The sequence below is a fragment of the Nerophis ophidion genome, linkage group LG21, assembly GCF_033978795.1.
Source record: "Nerophis ophidion isolate RoL-2023_Sa linkage group LG21, RoL_Noph_v1.0, whole genome shotgun sequence".
Classification (NCBI taxonomy): Eukaryota; Metazoa; Chordata; class Actinopteri; order Syngnathiformes; family Syngnathidae; genus Nerophis; species Nerophis ophidion.
Window position 1 is genome coordinate 37,376,530 of NC_084631.1, and position 15,801 is coordinate 37,392,330.

The 15,801-nt window shown below is 40.1% G+C and overlaps 1 protein-coding gene across 1 annotated transcript in view; it reads left to right on the plus strand.

Moving 5' to 3' along the window:
* The window catches only part of tent4a (terminal nucleotidyltransferase 4A), a 55,782-nt gene that overhangs the window by 12,316 nt on the left and 27,665 nt on the right, over nucleotides 1–15,801 (plus strand). The window contains exons 2-5 of the mRNA XM_061882550.1: nucleotides 5,221–5,344; nucleotides 13,284–13,330; nucleotides 13,410–13,530; nucleotides 13,855–13,962. Coding sequence (XP_061738534.1) covers nucleotides 5,221–5,344; nucleotides 13,284–13,330; nucleotides 13,410–13,530; nucleotides 13,855–13,962 — 400 coding nt within the window. The remainder of the gene's footprint in view (nucleotides 1–5,220; nucleotides 5,345–13,283; nucleotides 13,331–13,409; nucleotides 13,531–13,854; nucleotides 13,963–15,801) is intronic.

Sequence of the window (15,801 nt, forward strand, 5' to 3'; positions counted from 1 at the left end):
GCATTAGACCGTTGAGAAATGTTGTTCTTAAACTGTTTGACAATTTGCTCACACATTTGTTCACAAAGTGGTGACCTTCGCCCCGTCCTTGTTTGTGAATGACTGAGCATTTCACGGAAGCTGTTTTTATACCCAATCATGGCACCCACCTGTTCCCAATTAGCCTGCACACCTGTGGGATGTTCCGAATAAGTGTTTGATGAGCATTCCTCAACTTCATCAGTATTTATTTCCACCTTTCCCAACTTCTTTGTCACGTGTTCCTGGCATCAAATTCTAAAGTTAATGATTATTTGCGAAAAAAAAAGTTTATCAGTTTGAACATCAAATATGTTGTCTTTGTAGCATATTCAACTGAATATGGGTTGAAAATGATTTGCAAATCATTGTATTCCGTTTATATTTACATCTAACACGATTTCCCAACTCATATGAAAACGGGGTTTGTATAATGGACCTGCCCTATGTCCTGTACAGTCGTGGTCAAAAGAGTAGATACACTTGTAAAGAACATAATGTCATGGCTGTCTTGAGTTTACAATCATTTGTACAACTCTTATTTTTTTGTGATGTAGTGATTGGAGCACATACTTGTTGCTCACAAAAAACATTCATGAAGTTTGCTTCTTTTATGAATTTATTATGGCTCTACTGAAAATGTGACCGATCAAAAGTATACATACAAAAATCTTAATATTTGCTTACATGTCCCTTGGCAAGTTTCACTGCAATAAGGCGCTTTTGGTAGACATCTACAAGCTTCTGCTTCAATTTTCACCACAAAATTGGTGCAGTTCAGCTAAATTTGTTGTTTTTCCTGACATGGACTTGTTTCTTCAGCATTGTCCAAACGTTTAAGTCAGGACTTTGAGGAGGCCATTCTAAAACCTTTATTATAGCCTGATTTAGTCATTCCTTTACAACTTTTGACCTGTGTTTGGGGTCATTGTCCTGTTGGAACACCCAACCGCGCCCAAGACCCAACCTCTGGGCTGATGATTTTAGCTTGTCCTGAAAAATTTGGAGTTAATTCTCCTTTTTCATTGTCCCATTTAAATCACCAGTTCCATTGGCAGCAAAACAGGCCCAGAGCATAATACTACCACCACCATGCTTGACGGTAGGCCTGGTGATCCTGGGATTAAAGGCCTCACCTTTTTTCCTCCAAACATATTGCTGGGTATTGAGGTCAAACAGCTACATTTTTGTTTCATCTGACCACAGAACTTATCTTTGTCCATGTGATATCACATGAAACAAAAAGTGCAATAACGTATCGTATTTCCTTGAATTGCCGCCAGGTATATAGTATGCGCCTGCCTAGAATTACTGCCGGGTCAAACTCGTTTAGCAAAATATTATTTTTACTAGCGCATGTCTAGAATTTCCGCCGGGTCAAACTCGTCACGTCACAACACCTGTCGTCATTTTCAAAATGGAGGAGGCTGATTTCAATCATTTGAAATCGCATAAAGGGAAGAAGATTAAGAGTTATTCAGGAGGATTTAAGGTCCAAGCTATTGAATATGCTAAAAAGAACAGTAAGCAGCTATGTTTTATTAATATACCGTAGCTGCGTGTGTCAAATATGAGTCATTAAATGACTCCCGCCTCCTGGTGGTAGAGGGCGCTAGTGATCCTTCTTGCGACTACTCGGCTGCAAAAGAAGTTACAACAAACAGCAAGAGTGAGCAGTGATCGTAAATTTTTTCCTCTCTCTTGTACTTTTAACATGGAGGATTACATATCTAAAATAAAAACATTTTCTAAACTGGACTTTCAATTGAAGCAGGAGGTAATAAAGGAAGATCTCCATCAAGACAGAGAGACTTTTAAAACTGAAGAAAGATAAGGAAGACTTCTATAAACAAGATATCGATGCTTTTGATCAGAAGGAACTGCGCATGGACTTCATTTATAAGTAAAGGTAAGACCATAATAAAGTTTTCTTTATTAAATGTGCTTTTCATGATGGCGTCCTTACATCGCACTCAAATTTATAAGCGCAGGCCTAAATTTACCGCATGCTTGGTAAGCGCCGGAGTGAGAAGAGGTTTTAAATTAATTAGCACATGCTTGCTTTTACCGCATGCCTTTGGTAAACGCCGGCGGCTATTCACGGAAATACAATTTTAATTTTGAAATGAAAGCCAGAAAAGTGCAATGAAATAAGTTTAGATTAAAATGAAATAATCTGGATTATTATTTTGGCCATAATCGTGCAGCCTAAATTGGAATGCAAAAAAAAAAAAAAAAACATATCCTTGTCTCTCATAAGGATTGTGACTGATAGGAAAAAATCCCAAAAATGTGCAGTTCCCCTTTAAGGTACTTGCACCCACCTGGTGCATTCCCATCCAAGCAATAGGTTTTTGACAGGGATGATAAAAGTGATTGCAGCTCCACCCTTAGTCTATTGAACTGTAGTGTATGTCAAGATTTGATCTGCTCTGCTTTAGAGAAACATCTGCAAAAATCCAGCTGTGCATTTGTGTTGAGGTGCAATGGAATGGTCTGTGGTGGCTGTTCCAGGAATACCTATGCTTCTCCCACGCTTGTTGGTTATCTGGCTGCACGGCAGAGGGTTTTCACCCAGGCGTAGTCCCGCAGGGCTTTAGTAATTGATTGTGACAGTCCCCCTGTTCTGTATTTCACACTGACACCATAGCATGCATTCCTAGAAAAATGAGCGGCCACAGGATTGAACAGAGCCCCACTGTTCCTCTGCATTTTGACTGCTAAGAAATCTTCCCGTTCTATGAATGAATGTGACGCCTCGTCCACAGTCTGCTCCCATAAACATACACACAGTAAGATGTATTTCATTTAAACGCCCCACTTCCTTTCAAATTCAAGATTTTTCTAACCACTCGTCAAATGATTCGTCTTCATTCTACTCACAAAACATTCTGATGTCGGAAACGATTACTTTCTACTTGCTTGTGGTTGTGTTGGAACTGTCCCTGATTCCCCTCACATGGCAGCAACACTACATGCAGATCAAATGTTATTATTACAGCCGGGCTGACATCGTGCTTAAAAACATGGATGTTGTTTTTATGGAGGGTTAAATTTCAAGAATGTCAGTCCTTTCTGCCCAGACTTCTATACCGGGGGTATCCAAACTGAAATATTTAAAGAAACAAGGGCCATTGGGATACGTTTTGTGCAATAAAGATATTTAAAAGCAGTCCAATGTAAGTACCGTATTTCCTTGAATTGCCGCCGGGCGCTAATAATTTAAAACCTCGTCTCACTCCGGCGCTTACCAAAGGCATGCGGTAAAGGCAAGCATGCGCTAATTATTTTAAAACCTCTTCTCACTCCGGCACTTACTAAAGGCATGCGGTAAATTTAGGCCTGCGCTTAAAAATTTGAGTGTGATGTAAGGATACCATCATGAAAAGCACATTTAGCCTCCGCTTGGGATGGTTTCCTGCTGGCTCCGCTGTGAACGGGACTCTCGCTGCTGTGTTGGATCCATTATAGATTGAACTTTCACAGTATCATGTTAGACCCGCTCGACATCCATTGTTTTCCTCCTCTCCAAGGTTCTCATAGTCATCATTGTCACCGACGTCCCACTGGGTCATTATTGTCACCGATGTCCCACCGGGTGTGAGTTTTCCTTGCCCTTATGTGGGCCTACCGAGGATGTCGTAGTGGTTTGTGCAGCCCTTTGAGACACTAGTGATTTAGGGCTATATAAGTAAACATTGATTGATTTAAAGGGGAACATTATCACAATTTCAAAAGGGTTAAAAACAATAAAAAGCAGTTCCCAGGTGGGTGGAAGGAAACATAATATAGTTGCAAATGCATCTACAGGTTATCCATACATCTCTGTTCCATGTCTGCTTCAGCACCGCCGGTAAATAGCATGTTAGCATCGATTAGCGTAGCATGTTAGCATCGAGTAGCTGGCAGTCAACATCAACAAAACTCACCTTTGTGATTTCGTTGACTATCGTTGCAAATGCATCTGCAGGTTATCCATACGTCTCTGTGCCATGTCTGCCTTAGCATCGCCGGTCAAATGTGGAGACACTCTGGCACATTCAATGGGGGTCTGGCGGCAGACACTTTGGCATCTTCGGGCCAGTGGTGCAACTTGAATCCCTCCCTGTTAGTGTTGTTACACCCTCCGACAACACACCGTCGAGGCATGATGTCTCCAAGGTTCCAAAAAATAGTAAAAAAAACGGAAAATAACAGAGCTGAGACCCGGTGTTTGTAATGTGTTGAAAATGAAAATGGTGGGTGTGTTACCTCGGCGACGTCACATTCTGACGTCATCGCCTCCAGCGCGATAAACAGAAAGGCGTTTAATTCGCCAAAATTCACCCATTTAGAGTTCGGAAATCGGTTAAAAAAATACATGGTCTTTTTTCTGCAACATCGAGGTATATATTGACGCTTACATAGGTCTGATGATAATGTTCCCCTTTAATAAATAAACTTTATTATGGCCTTAACTTTAGTTATAAATGAAGTCTATGCGCTGCTCCTTCTGATCAAAAGCATCGATAACTTGTTTATAGAAGTCTTTCTTCAGTTTTAAAAGTCTCTCTGTCTCGATGGAGATCTTCCTTTTTATTACCTGCTGCTTCGATTGAAAGTCCAGTTTAGAAAATTGTCTTATTTTAGATATGTAATCCTCCGTGTTAAAAGTGCAAGCGAGAGAGAAAAAATAAACGATCGCAGCTCACTCTTGCTGCTTGTTGTCACTTCTTCTGCAGCCGAGTAGTTGCAAGAAGGATCACTAGCGCCCTCTACCACCAGGAGGCGGGAGTCATTTAATGACCCATATTTGACACACGCAGCTACGGTATATTAATAAAACATACGGTAGTCTGCTTACTGTTCTTTTTAGCATATTCAATAGCTTGGACCTTAAATCCTACTGAATAGCTCTTAATCTTCTTCCCTTTATGCGATTTCAAATGATTGAAATCAGCCTCCTCCATTTTGAAAATGATGACAGGGGAAGTGTCACTCGTGACGTGACGAGTTTGACCGGGCGGAAATTCTAGGCATGCGCTAATAAAAATAATATTTTGTGAAACGAGTTAATCCTGAGCCGGCGGTAATGCTAAGCAGGCGCATACTATATACCCGGCGGCAATTCAAGGAAATACGGTATACTATCTTTGGGGGTCCTGCAGGATATTTACATAAAATGCTCATGAAGTAATAACTATCTGCTCCCATCTCACTCAGACTCCACGAGGAGGTGATGGACTTCTACAACTTCATGTCTCCGCGGCCAGAGGAGGCCGCCATGAGGAAGGAGGTGGTCAAGCGAATAGAGAGGATCATCAAGGAGCTGTGGCCCACTGCAGATGTAAGTTCCGTACATTTTCAAGACCAAGCTGGAGTCGTCAGGCGCAGCCCCTCTGATTTGTACCCTCGTCATCAATCTGCCTTTTGTGCCATTATCACCACGCTCGTATTTCCCAGACGCAAAAGGAAGGACCTCCACTCCAGCCTCCCCCTTTGGAGAGCCCTTTCTCGCCGCACTGAAATGCGCAGCTATTTCTTTTCTAGTCATTGTTTGCCTGGTTTGGCAGCGCTCCCCACTTGGCACAGTCGGCCCGTTCTGAAGTGGAACCCGGAAGTGCATTGTTCCGCAGTGTGTGGACCTTTTTTAATTCAATCTTACCCACTTTAAATCACCACTGCCTGTACATTTGGGGAGTTGAAATGAAAGGAGGATTTTTGAATCCCATTGAAATAATACACAAATTGTCCATGGTATAGATTATACAAAGTCTAGAAAACATTTTTATTTAGCAGCACGTTTAACAACTGAAAAGTCAGCGCATTTGTGTGCCTGAAGCTTTAATGCTAATGAGCTGTGTTTAAAACACTTTTGTGCACTTTATTCACTTTTTACAAACGCCCTGTAACTGTGCACTTGTCCAATGTGATCGACGCCATACATGGACGCAACACAATAATATTAATGCAGGCATGTCGAACTCATTTCATTAGCATTATAATGTCATTTTTTTCCTACATTTAAAACACATGTAATGATGGTTCTTTGATAAAAATGTTGCAGAGATTATGTTTTACAAAGAGGTTTTGGGGTTGTATTCCCCCCGCCCACTTTTTTCTAGTTTTTTTTTAGCGCTTCTATAGCGACTCTACTGACAATATAATCAAGAACTATAAGCTGCTTTGTATATAAAATGCCAACAACGCAGGATGCATGTGCATGTACGAGCCAGTCTGCCCCACAACAAGAGGAGAGAGATAAAGGAGCACAGCTGGCCGACACACTCAAGGCACTCTGGGTACATTTAAACTGTATACAGGTACCGTATTTCCTTGAATTGCCGTCGGGGCGCTAATTAATTTAAAACCTATTCTCACTCCGGCGTTTACCAAAGGCATGCGGTAAAGGCAAGCATGCGCTAAATATTTTAAAACCTCTTCTCACTCCGGCACTTACCAAAGGCATGCGGTAAATTTAGGCTTGAGCTTATAAATTTGAGTGTGATGTAAGGATACCATCATGAAAAGTACATTTAACAAAAAATATTATTATGGTCTTACCTTTACTTATAAATGAAGTCCATGCGCAGCTCCTTCTGATCAAAAGCATCGATGACTTGTTTATAGAAGTCCTCCTTATCTTTCTTCAGTTTTAAAAGTCTCTCTGTCTTGATGGAGATCTTCCTCTATAGTCCAGTTTAGAAAACTGATTTATTTTAGATATGTAATCCTCCATGTTAAAAGTGCAAGCGCGAGGAAAAAATAAACGATCGCTGCTCACTCTTGCTGCTTGTTGTCACTTCTTCTGCAGCCGAGTAGTTGCAAGAAGGATCACTAGCACCCTCTACCACCAGGAGGCGGGAGTCATTTAATGACTTATATTTGACAAACGCAGCTACGGTATATTAATAAAACATAGCTGCTTACTGTTCTTTTTAGCATATTCAGTAGCTTGGACCTTAAATCCTACTGAATAGCTCTTAATCTTCTTCCCTTTATGCAATTTCAAATGATTGAAATCAGCCTCCTCCATTTTGAAAATGATGACGGGGGAAGTGTTACTCGTGACGTGACGAGTTTGACCCTGCGGAAATTCTAGGCATATGCTAATTATTTGGCGAAACGAGTTTGACCCGGCGTTAATCCTGAGCCAGCGGTATTGCTAAGCATGTGCTAATTATTTTGCGAAACGAGTCTGACCCGGCAGTCATTCTAGGCAGACGCATACTATATACCCGGCGGGAATTCAAGGAAATACGGTATGTCAAAATACAATTAGTAAGAAAAGATAAAGTATGTTATGAAAGCACATTATTTCCAGGCTTTTGTGGGCCACATTAAATGAAGTGGCGGGCCTTGACTTTGACACCTGTGTATTTGGGGTTTCAACAGGAAGGCACAGATATTACACTAGCATAGCTATGTGAGCTACAGTGCTAATATGACACTCACATTGTTTTATTACATTTATTATTTCAACATGTTAAGTTAGCCACGTCACTGACGGCGAACGAAAGGCTCAGTTGTGCATTATTTTAGGTCTGCAGCTCACTGAATAAATAGCTGAGCTTTTTGTAGGATGTGTAGCGAAGCCTTTCCCCCCCTGTAAGGAAGTGGTGGGTGTATGTATGCACAGGGTGGGCTCATCTAGCAAGAGATAAGTCAGAGGCTCTGTCATGTCCGTGACCCCTTTTAGGTTTTCAGAGCTTTTATGGTCTATTGTCAAGGCACCACAGGGGGGGCCGAACTGTAGGTGTTGTTTTTGTTGTTCACACCTGGCTCTTCAAGCCCCCCTGGGCTAAGTGCTGTACCTGTTTGCATAATGAAATGACGGGGGCATCACTCCCTGCCTGGAACCTCAATTTCAACATGACTTGGTTTTTCTTGTAAATGTTAGATCCGGAGCAGACCTGACCTCAGAATTGGTCAGTTCCGCAAACGTCTGAAGATATTTAGCACATTTGTAGTGATGTGTAGGTTTATTAAAAGTGAGATTTCCTTAGCCCATTTCTTGAGGTGAAATGGCATTCCTGCCACAAACACACTAGAAATATAAATAAGTCACCACTGATCACAACTCTTCCTGTAATCCACACTGGCATTAGTTTTTTATTACATTTGTAAAACTATTGGGTGCCAGTTCTATAAAATAGATAAACAGCTCTGATAAATTTCTCTATTACGCAAAATAAAACTGATTTTGTTTGAAATATGACAGCACTCTGTCATATTTCCGGCTTTTTCCCCCTGACTTCCAACTCATATTACACTTATGCAAACAATTCTGACTTTTCCATTCCGGGGAGGGCTCGACATCCATTGCTTTCGGTCCCCTAGAGGGGGGGGGGGGGTTGCCCACATCTGAGGTCCTCTCCAAGGTTTCTCATAGTCAACACTGTCACTGGCGTCCCACTGGATGTGAATTCTCCCTGCCCACTGGGTGTGAGTTCTCCTTGACCTTTTGTGGGTTCTTCCGAGGATGTTGTAGTCGTAATGATTTGTGCAGTCCTTTGAGACATTTGTGATTTGGGGCTATATAAATAAACATTGATTGATTGACTAAAATTCTACCCAAACATTTAATAAAGTAGCTGGACAGGAACAATTAAAAAAATATTTTAAAAACTCTTTAAGGATCACTACAAATAAGAAAAATGATTCATTCCAAAATATATTCTTTGACACCCTTCGGAGAAGGCTTTATTATCATTTATATACCAAATAATATATTACGAGAATCATGTTCAATCGATTCTGGTCCAGGTTTCTTAGATGGTACCCGGAGGTAAAATAGTGCCGACATTTGTAATTCAGCCTCAAGACAGAACGAAGCAAGCAAACACAAATCATATAAAACAAAAACATTTTAAAACCCCACAAACGATCAGCAGTACACAGGGTCACTATACAACAATAAAATCTAATACCGTATTTTTCGGATTATAAATCGCAGTTTTTTTCATAGTTTGGCCGGGAGTGCGGCATAGCTCGGTTGGTAGAGTGGCCATGCCAGCAACTTAAGGATTGCAGGTTCGATTCCCGCTTGTGCCATCCTAGTCACTGCCGTTGTGTCCTTGGGCAAGACACTTTACCCACCTGCTCCCAGTGCCACCCACACTGCTTTAAATGTAACTTAGATATTGGGTGTCACTATGTAAAGCGCTTTGAGTCACTTGAGAAAAGCGCTATATAAATATAATTCACTTCACTTCACTATACTCCGGAGCGACTTATGGGCGAAATTAACACATTACCGTAAAATATTAAATAACATTATATATATCATTCGCAGAAGAGACGAAGAAAATGTCAGCAATCATCAAGCACACGTCAGCAATCGTCACACACACGTCAACCAATAAGAATTCAGTGGGGGAAGGGCATGGCAGAAGTGCATTGTGGGTCATGGGATGGTAACTGCTATATGCTATATCAGGAGTCACCAACCTTTTTGAAACCAAGAGCTACTTATTGGGTACTGATCAATGCGAAGGGCTACCAGTTTGATACGCACTTTAAAAAATTGCGAGAAATGGCCAATTTGCTCAATTTACCATATATATATATATATATATATATATATATATATATATATAGAAAATGGGTATTTCTGTGTGTCATTCTGCCATACATTTTTTTTTCCTTTTTCGGAAGGTTTTTTGTAGAGATGAAAAAAACACTTAATTGAACGTTTTAAAAGAGGACAAAACAGGAAAAACATTTAAATTAAATTTTGAAACAGTTTATCTTCAATTTCGACTCTTTAAAATTCTAAATTCAACCAAAAAAAAAAAAGAAGAGAAACACTAGCTAATTCAAATATTTTTTTTTAAATTAAAAAAATAATTTATGGAACATCATTTGTAATTTTTTCTGATTAAGATTAATTTTAGAATTTTGATGACATGTTTTAAATAGGTTAAAATCCAATCTGCATTTTGTTTGAATATATAACAAATTGGACCAAGCTATATTTCTAACAAAGACCAATCATTATTTTTTCACGATTTTCCAGAACAAAAATTTTAAAAGAAATTCAAATGACTTTGAAATATGATTTAAATTTGATTCTAAAGATTTTCTAGATTTGTCAGAATAATTTTTTTTAATTTTAATCTTAATGGGTTTGAAGAAATATTTCACAAATATTCTTTGTCGAAAAAACAGAAGCTAAAATAAAGAATTAAATTAAAATGTATTTATTATTTTTTACAATAAAAAAAATAAATTTACTTGAACATTGATTTAAATTGTCAGGAAAGAAGAGGAAGGAATTTAAAAGGTAAAAAGGTATATGTGTTTGAAAATACTAAAATCATTTTTAAGGTTGTATTTTTTCTCTAAAATTGTCTTTCTGAAAGTTATAAGAAACAAAGTAAAAAGATACATGAATTTATTTAAACAAGTGAAGACCAAGCCTTTAAAATATTTTCTTGGATTTTCAAATTCTATTTGAGTTCTGTCTCTCTAAGAATTAAAAATGTCGAGCAAAGCGAGACCAGCTAGCTAGTAAATAAATAAAATTTAAAAAATAGAGGCAGCTCACTGGTAAGTGCTGCTATTTGAGCTATTTTTAGAACAGGCCAGCGGGCGACTCATCTGGTCCTTACGGGCGACCTGGTGCCCGCGGGCACCACGTTGGTGACTCCTGTGCTATATGCTACTGCCGTAGCTATTAAAATGGATCATTTCAACGTTGGCGGTAACTTATAAAAACTGAGAAGGGCTGAACAAAAATGGCACCGAAAAGGAAATCATGTACTGCTGGATTACAAGCTGGACGTAGTGAAATATGCAGCAGAAAAGCACTAGAGCAGGGGTAGGGAACCTATGGCTCTAGAGCCAGATGTGGCTCTTTTGATGACTGCATCTGGCTCTTTGATAAATCTGAGCTGACGTTGCTTAACACGATAAGTAATGAATAATTCCACTTGTATTCACAGTGTTAAAAATCATGTTAAAATTATAAAACATTCTCATGCATTTTTAATCCATCCATCCGTTTTCTACCGCACCTGTTCAGGAAGTTGCGTTAATGGTAAGAAGTTATTTATTTAATATTGGTTAGTGTGGGGCTTGCCCTCCTGGGGGTTCTTCAGACCCCCAAGCACCGACATGAGAGCCTGTTTCAGGGTTACATTATTGTTTTATTTTTCAATAAGTCTCTCAGTTGCTTTCCAGCAATAGTATTTCCAGCCCAAACCCAGTCTCTCCTCCTGGCTGCTGCTTATAACAGAGCAACAGGTGATTAGATAACAAGGCTCAGGTGGGCCTTCTACGCACCTGTCGCTGCAGGCCCGCAGGCCACGCCCTCTCCACAGTTAGCTTCAGAATAACAATGTTATTACAAAGAATAAGAGACCTATTATACTCTAGAAATGTTGGTCTTACTTAAAAATGCACGTGTTTAGTTGTGTTCAGTGTTAAAAAAAATATTATATGGCTCTTAGGGAAATATTATTTTAAATTTTGGGGCTTTTTGGCTCTCTCAGCCAAAATGATTCCCGGCCCCTGTGTTAGGTTAACATAGCAGGCACCTTCTCAGTTGCTTATTTATGCCTCATATAACGTACACTTATTCAGCCTGTTGTTCACTATTCTTTATTTATTTTAAATTGCCTTTCAAATGTCTATTCTTGGTGTTGCATTTTATCAAATAAATTTCCCCCAAAAATGCGACTTATACTCCAGTGCGACGTATGTATGTTTTTTTTCCATTCTTTATTACGCATTTTCGACCGGTGCGACGTATACTCCGAAGCGATTTATAATCCGAAAAATACGGTGCCTATTAAACCAATAAAATCATTGTGATTGACGTGCATAACAAATCTATACAATCACCGTGTGATAGCGGCAGGTACAAAAGTATTCTTATATCCTTTAGTCCTGCATCGATGAAATTACTTGAGTAAAATAAGGGAAAGTGTGTGCCTATTGGAGGACATTTAGATGTTAAAGGGGAACATTATCACCAGACCTATGTAAGCGTCAATATATACCTTGATGGTGCAGAAAAAAGACCATCTATTTTTTTAACCGATTTCCGAACTCTAAATGGGTGAATTTTGGCAAATTAAACGCCTTTCTGTTTTATCGCGCTGGAAGCGATGACGTCAGAATGTGACGTCGCCGAGGTAACACACCCGCCATTTTTATTTTCAACACATTACAAACACCGGGTCTCAGCTCTGTTATTTTCCGTTTTTTTGACTATTTTTTGGAACCTTGGAGACATCATGCCTCGACGGTGTGTTGTCGGAGGGTGTAACAACACTAACAGGGAGGGATTCAAGTTGCACCACTGGCCCGAAGATGCCAAAGTGTCTGCCGACAGACCCCCATTGAATGTTCTGGAGTTTCTCCACATTTTACCGGCGATGCTAAGGCAGAAATGGCACAGAGATGTATGGATAACCTGCAGATGCATTTGCAACGATAGTCAACGAAATCACAAAGGTGAGTTTTGTTGATGTTGACTGCCAGCTAATCGATGCTAACATGCTACGCTAATCGATGCTAACATGCTATTTACCGGCGGTGCTAAAGCAGACATGGTACAGAGATGTATGGATAACCTGCAGATGCATTTGCAACTATATTACGTTTCCTTCCACCCACATTTAATGTGAAAAAAACACTTACCAATCGACGGATTTAAGTTGCTCCCGTGTCAAAAGATGCGAAAGTCCTGATCGTTTGGTCCACACATTTTACCGGCGACGCTAACGCAGCTATTCGGCCATGCTACGGCTATGAATAGCGTCAATAGCTATTCGCTCAATAGCTTCAGTTTCTTCTTCAATATTTTCATACTCCAACCATCTGTTTAAATACATGCGTAATCTGTTGAATCGTTTAAGTCGCTGAAATCCGAATTTGAATCCGAGCTAATGTCACTATATCTTGCTGTGGTATTCCCATTGTTTGTTTACATTGGCAGCACTGTGTGACGTCACAGGGAAATGGCCAGTGCCTTCGCAGAGAGCGAAAATAAGGCACTTTAAAGCTTTATTTAGGGATATTCCGAGACCGGTAAAATTTTGAAAAAAAATTCAAAAAATACAACAAGCCACTGGGAACTGATTTTTATTGTTTTTAACCCTTTTGAAATTGTGATAATGTTCCCCTTTAACTGGCTGTCCAGCTTCGCACAGAAACTTTACTTACAAGTCCATATCATCCTCCACCCATTTTTTTCGCTGATATCGGACCGATTTCAATATCTGAAAAGGGATTGACTGGTCTGCCATGGAGTAAATGTCATGCTTCTGCTCTTCTAGGTGCAAATATTTGGCAGCTTCAGCACGGGACTCTACCTTCCAACAAGGCAAGAAAGACCCCCAAATGTATACTTGGTGTTCTGCCAGCCATTGTTTTGACCGGAATGTTTCTCCACACACTTTTAGTGACATTGACCTGGTGGTGTTTGGGAAGTGGGAGCGCCCGCCCCTACAAGAGTTGGAACAGGCTCTTCGCAAGTACAACGTTGCGGAGCCGTTTTCCATCAAAGTGCTGGACAAAGCTACTGTAAGTATTCTGTGAGGGGAAAAATATGCCATCGACCTATTTGATGGCATTGTTGAAGTGTGAGACTCCGCCAAATCACAACTTGGCAGCACTTTGAATGTGTCTAGAAGAAATAAAAACAACCTTTTTTAGACTTGAAGTGGGCTGCCAGAGATCTGAAGCTTTGGCTGCCTTGATCCTTTCTGAGGGGAGCAATGGAAGAGAGCGGCACTAAACTAGCAGGCACCATTAGCGTGGCCCATCTGTTTGCAGATAGCTTTGAGAATTTGACAACTCCAGGAAGCTGCCCTCACCTCGCACTAAAGCCTCAGGTGCTCTCCTCAGGTGCCAATCATCAAGCTCACAGACCAGGAGACTCAGGTGAAAGTGGACATCAGCTTCAACGTGGAGACGGGCGTCAAGGCGGCAAGTTTCATTAAAGATTATGTCCAGGTGAGAGACACGTCAGAGCCAGACCGAATGATGGAGACTGGCCGAGAGATTGACCGGTATGTTTCCTCCTGGGCCGATACCGATTATTACCGTATTTTCCGCACTATAAGGCGCACCGGATTATAAGGTGCACCTTCAATGAATGGCCTATTTTAAAACTGTTAATATATAAGGCATTATAAGGCGCATAGAATAGATGCTACAGTAGAGGCTGGGGTTAGGTTATGCATCCTTTAGATCAGTGGTTCTCAACCTTTTTTCAGTGATGTACCCCCTGTGAACATTTTTTAAATTCAAGTACCCTCTAATCAGTGCAACGCATTTTTGGTTGAAAAAAAGAGATAAAGAAGGAAAATACAGCACTATGTCATCAGTGCAAATTATTGCTCATTCTTAGTGGTCTTTTTTGAACTATTTGGGAAAAAAAGATAAAAATAACTAAAAACTTGTTGAAAAATAAACAAGTGATTCAGTTATAAAAAAAGATTTCTTTTTTTATAACTGAATCACTTGTTGAAAAGCGCTATATTTATATAGCGCTTTTCTCTATCGACTCAAAGCGCTTTACATAGTGAAACCCAATATCTAAGTTACATTTAAACCAGTGTGGGTGGCACTGGGAGCAGGTGGGTAAAGTGGCTTGCCCAAGGACACAACGGCAGTGACTAGGATGGCGGAAGCGGGAATCGAACCTGCAACCCTCAAGTTGCTGGCACGGCCGCTCTACCAACCGAGCTATGCACTCATCAACCTAAAGTGTCCTCTTTGGGGATTGTAATAGAGATCCATCTGGATTCATCAACTTAATTCTAAGCATTTCTACACAAAAAATGGATCTTTAACATCAATATTTATGGAACATGTCCACAAAACAATCTAGCTGTCAACACTGAATATTGCATTGTTGTATTTTTTGTTCACAGTTAATGAACTTACATTCACATTTTTATATTTATAAAGGATTTTTGAATTGTTGCTATTTTTAGAAAAAAAAAAAAATCTCACGTACCCCTTGGCATACCTTCAAGTACCCCCAGGGGGACGCGTACCCCCATTTTGTGGGTTCTTCCGAGGATGTCGTAGTCATAATGGTTTGTACAGTCCTTTGAGACATTTGTGATTTAGGGGTTATATAAATAAACATTGATTGATTGATTGATTTGAGAACCACTGCTTTAGATGGAGCTGCACTAAAGGGAATGTCAACAAAACAGTCAGATAGGTCAGTCAAACTTTATTAATAGAATACAAACCAGCGTTCTGACAACTCCGTTCACTCCCAAAATGAATAAACAGCTGTTTTATTTCCCCCCCCGATTCAATAAACACGTAAAAAACAGTCTGATACTGTTAAGGTAAATCAAACGTTAGTTCAATCACAATATAGTAACACTGGAAATAGTGCAAAGCAATGATATATCAATGACTCAACGTTGCTCAAACGATAATGTCACAACACACAAAATAAACATGTAAAGCTCACTTTATTAAGTAATCCCTGAAATTCTTCTTCTTCAGTGTTCCAATCAACAGTTGGGCGAATACGGCATCCAACATGCCCGGTTCCGTCTCGTCAAAGCCGTCATTAAAGGAGTCAGTGTCGCTGCTGTTAATGTTAAATTCTCTCGCTGCTGCTCTATTCCCGTGTTCTACTGTGTGACTGATCGCCTTGAGTTTAAACTCTGCATCGTAAGCGTGTCTCTTAATAGGAGCCATTTTGGGGTCTTTACATAAACACACAGAAACGGCACGCCTCCCGCAGTCATATATCCTAGCATGCACCGCGCGCTTCTTCTTCTCAGGGGGAAAATGAAGTCGGTGGCTGCTTACCGTAGTTGC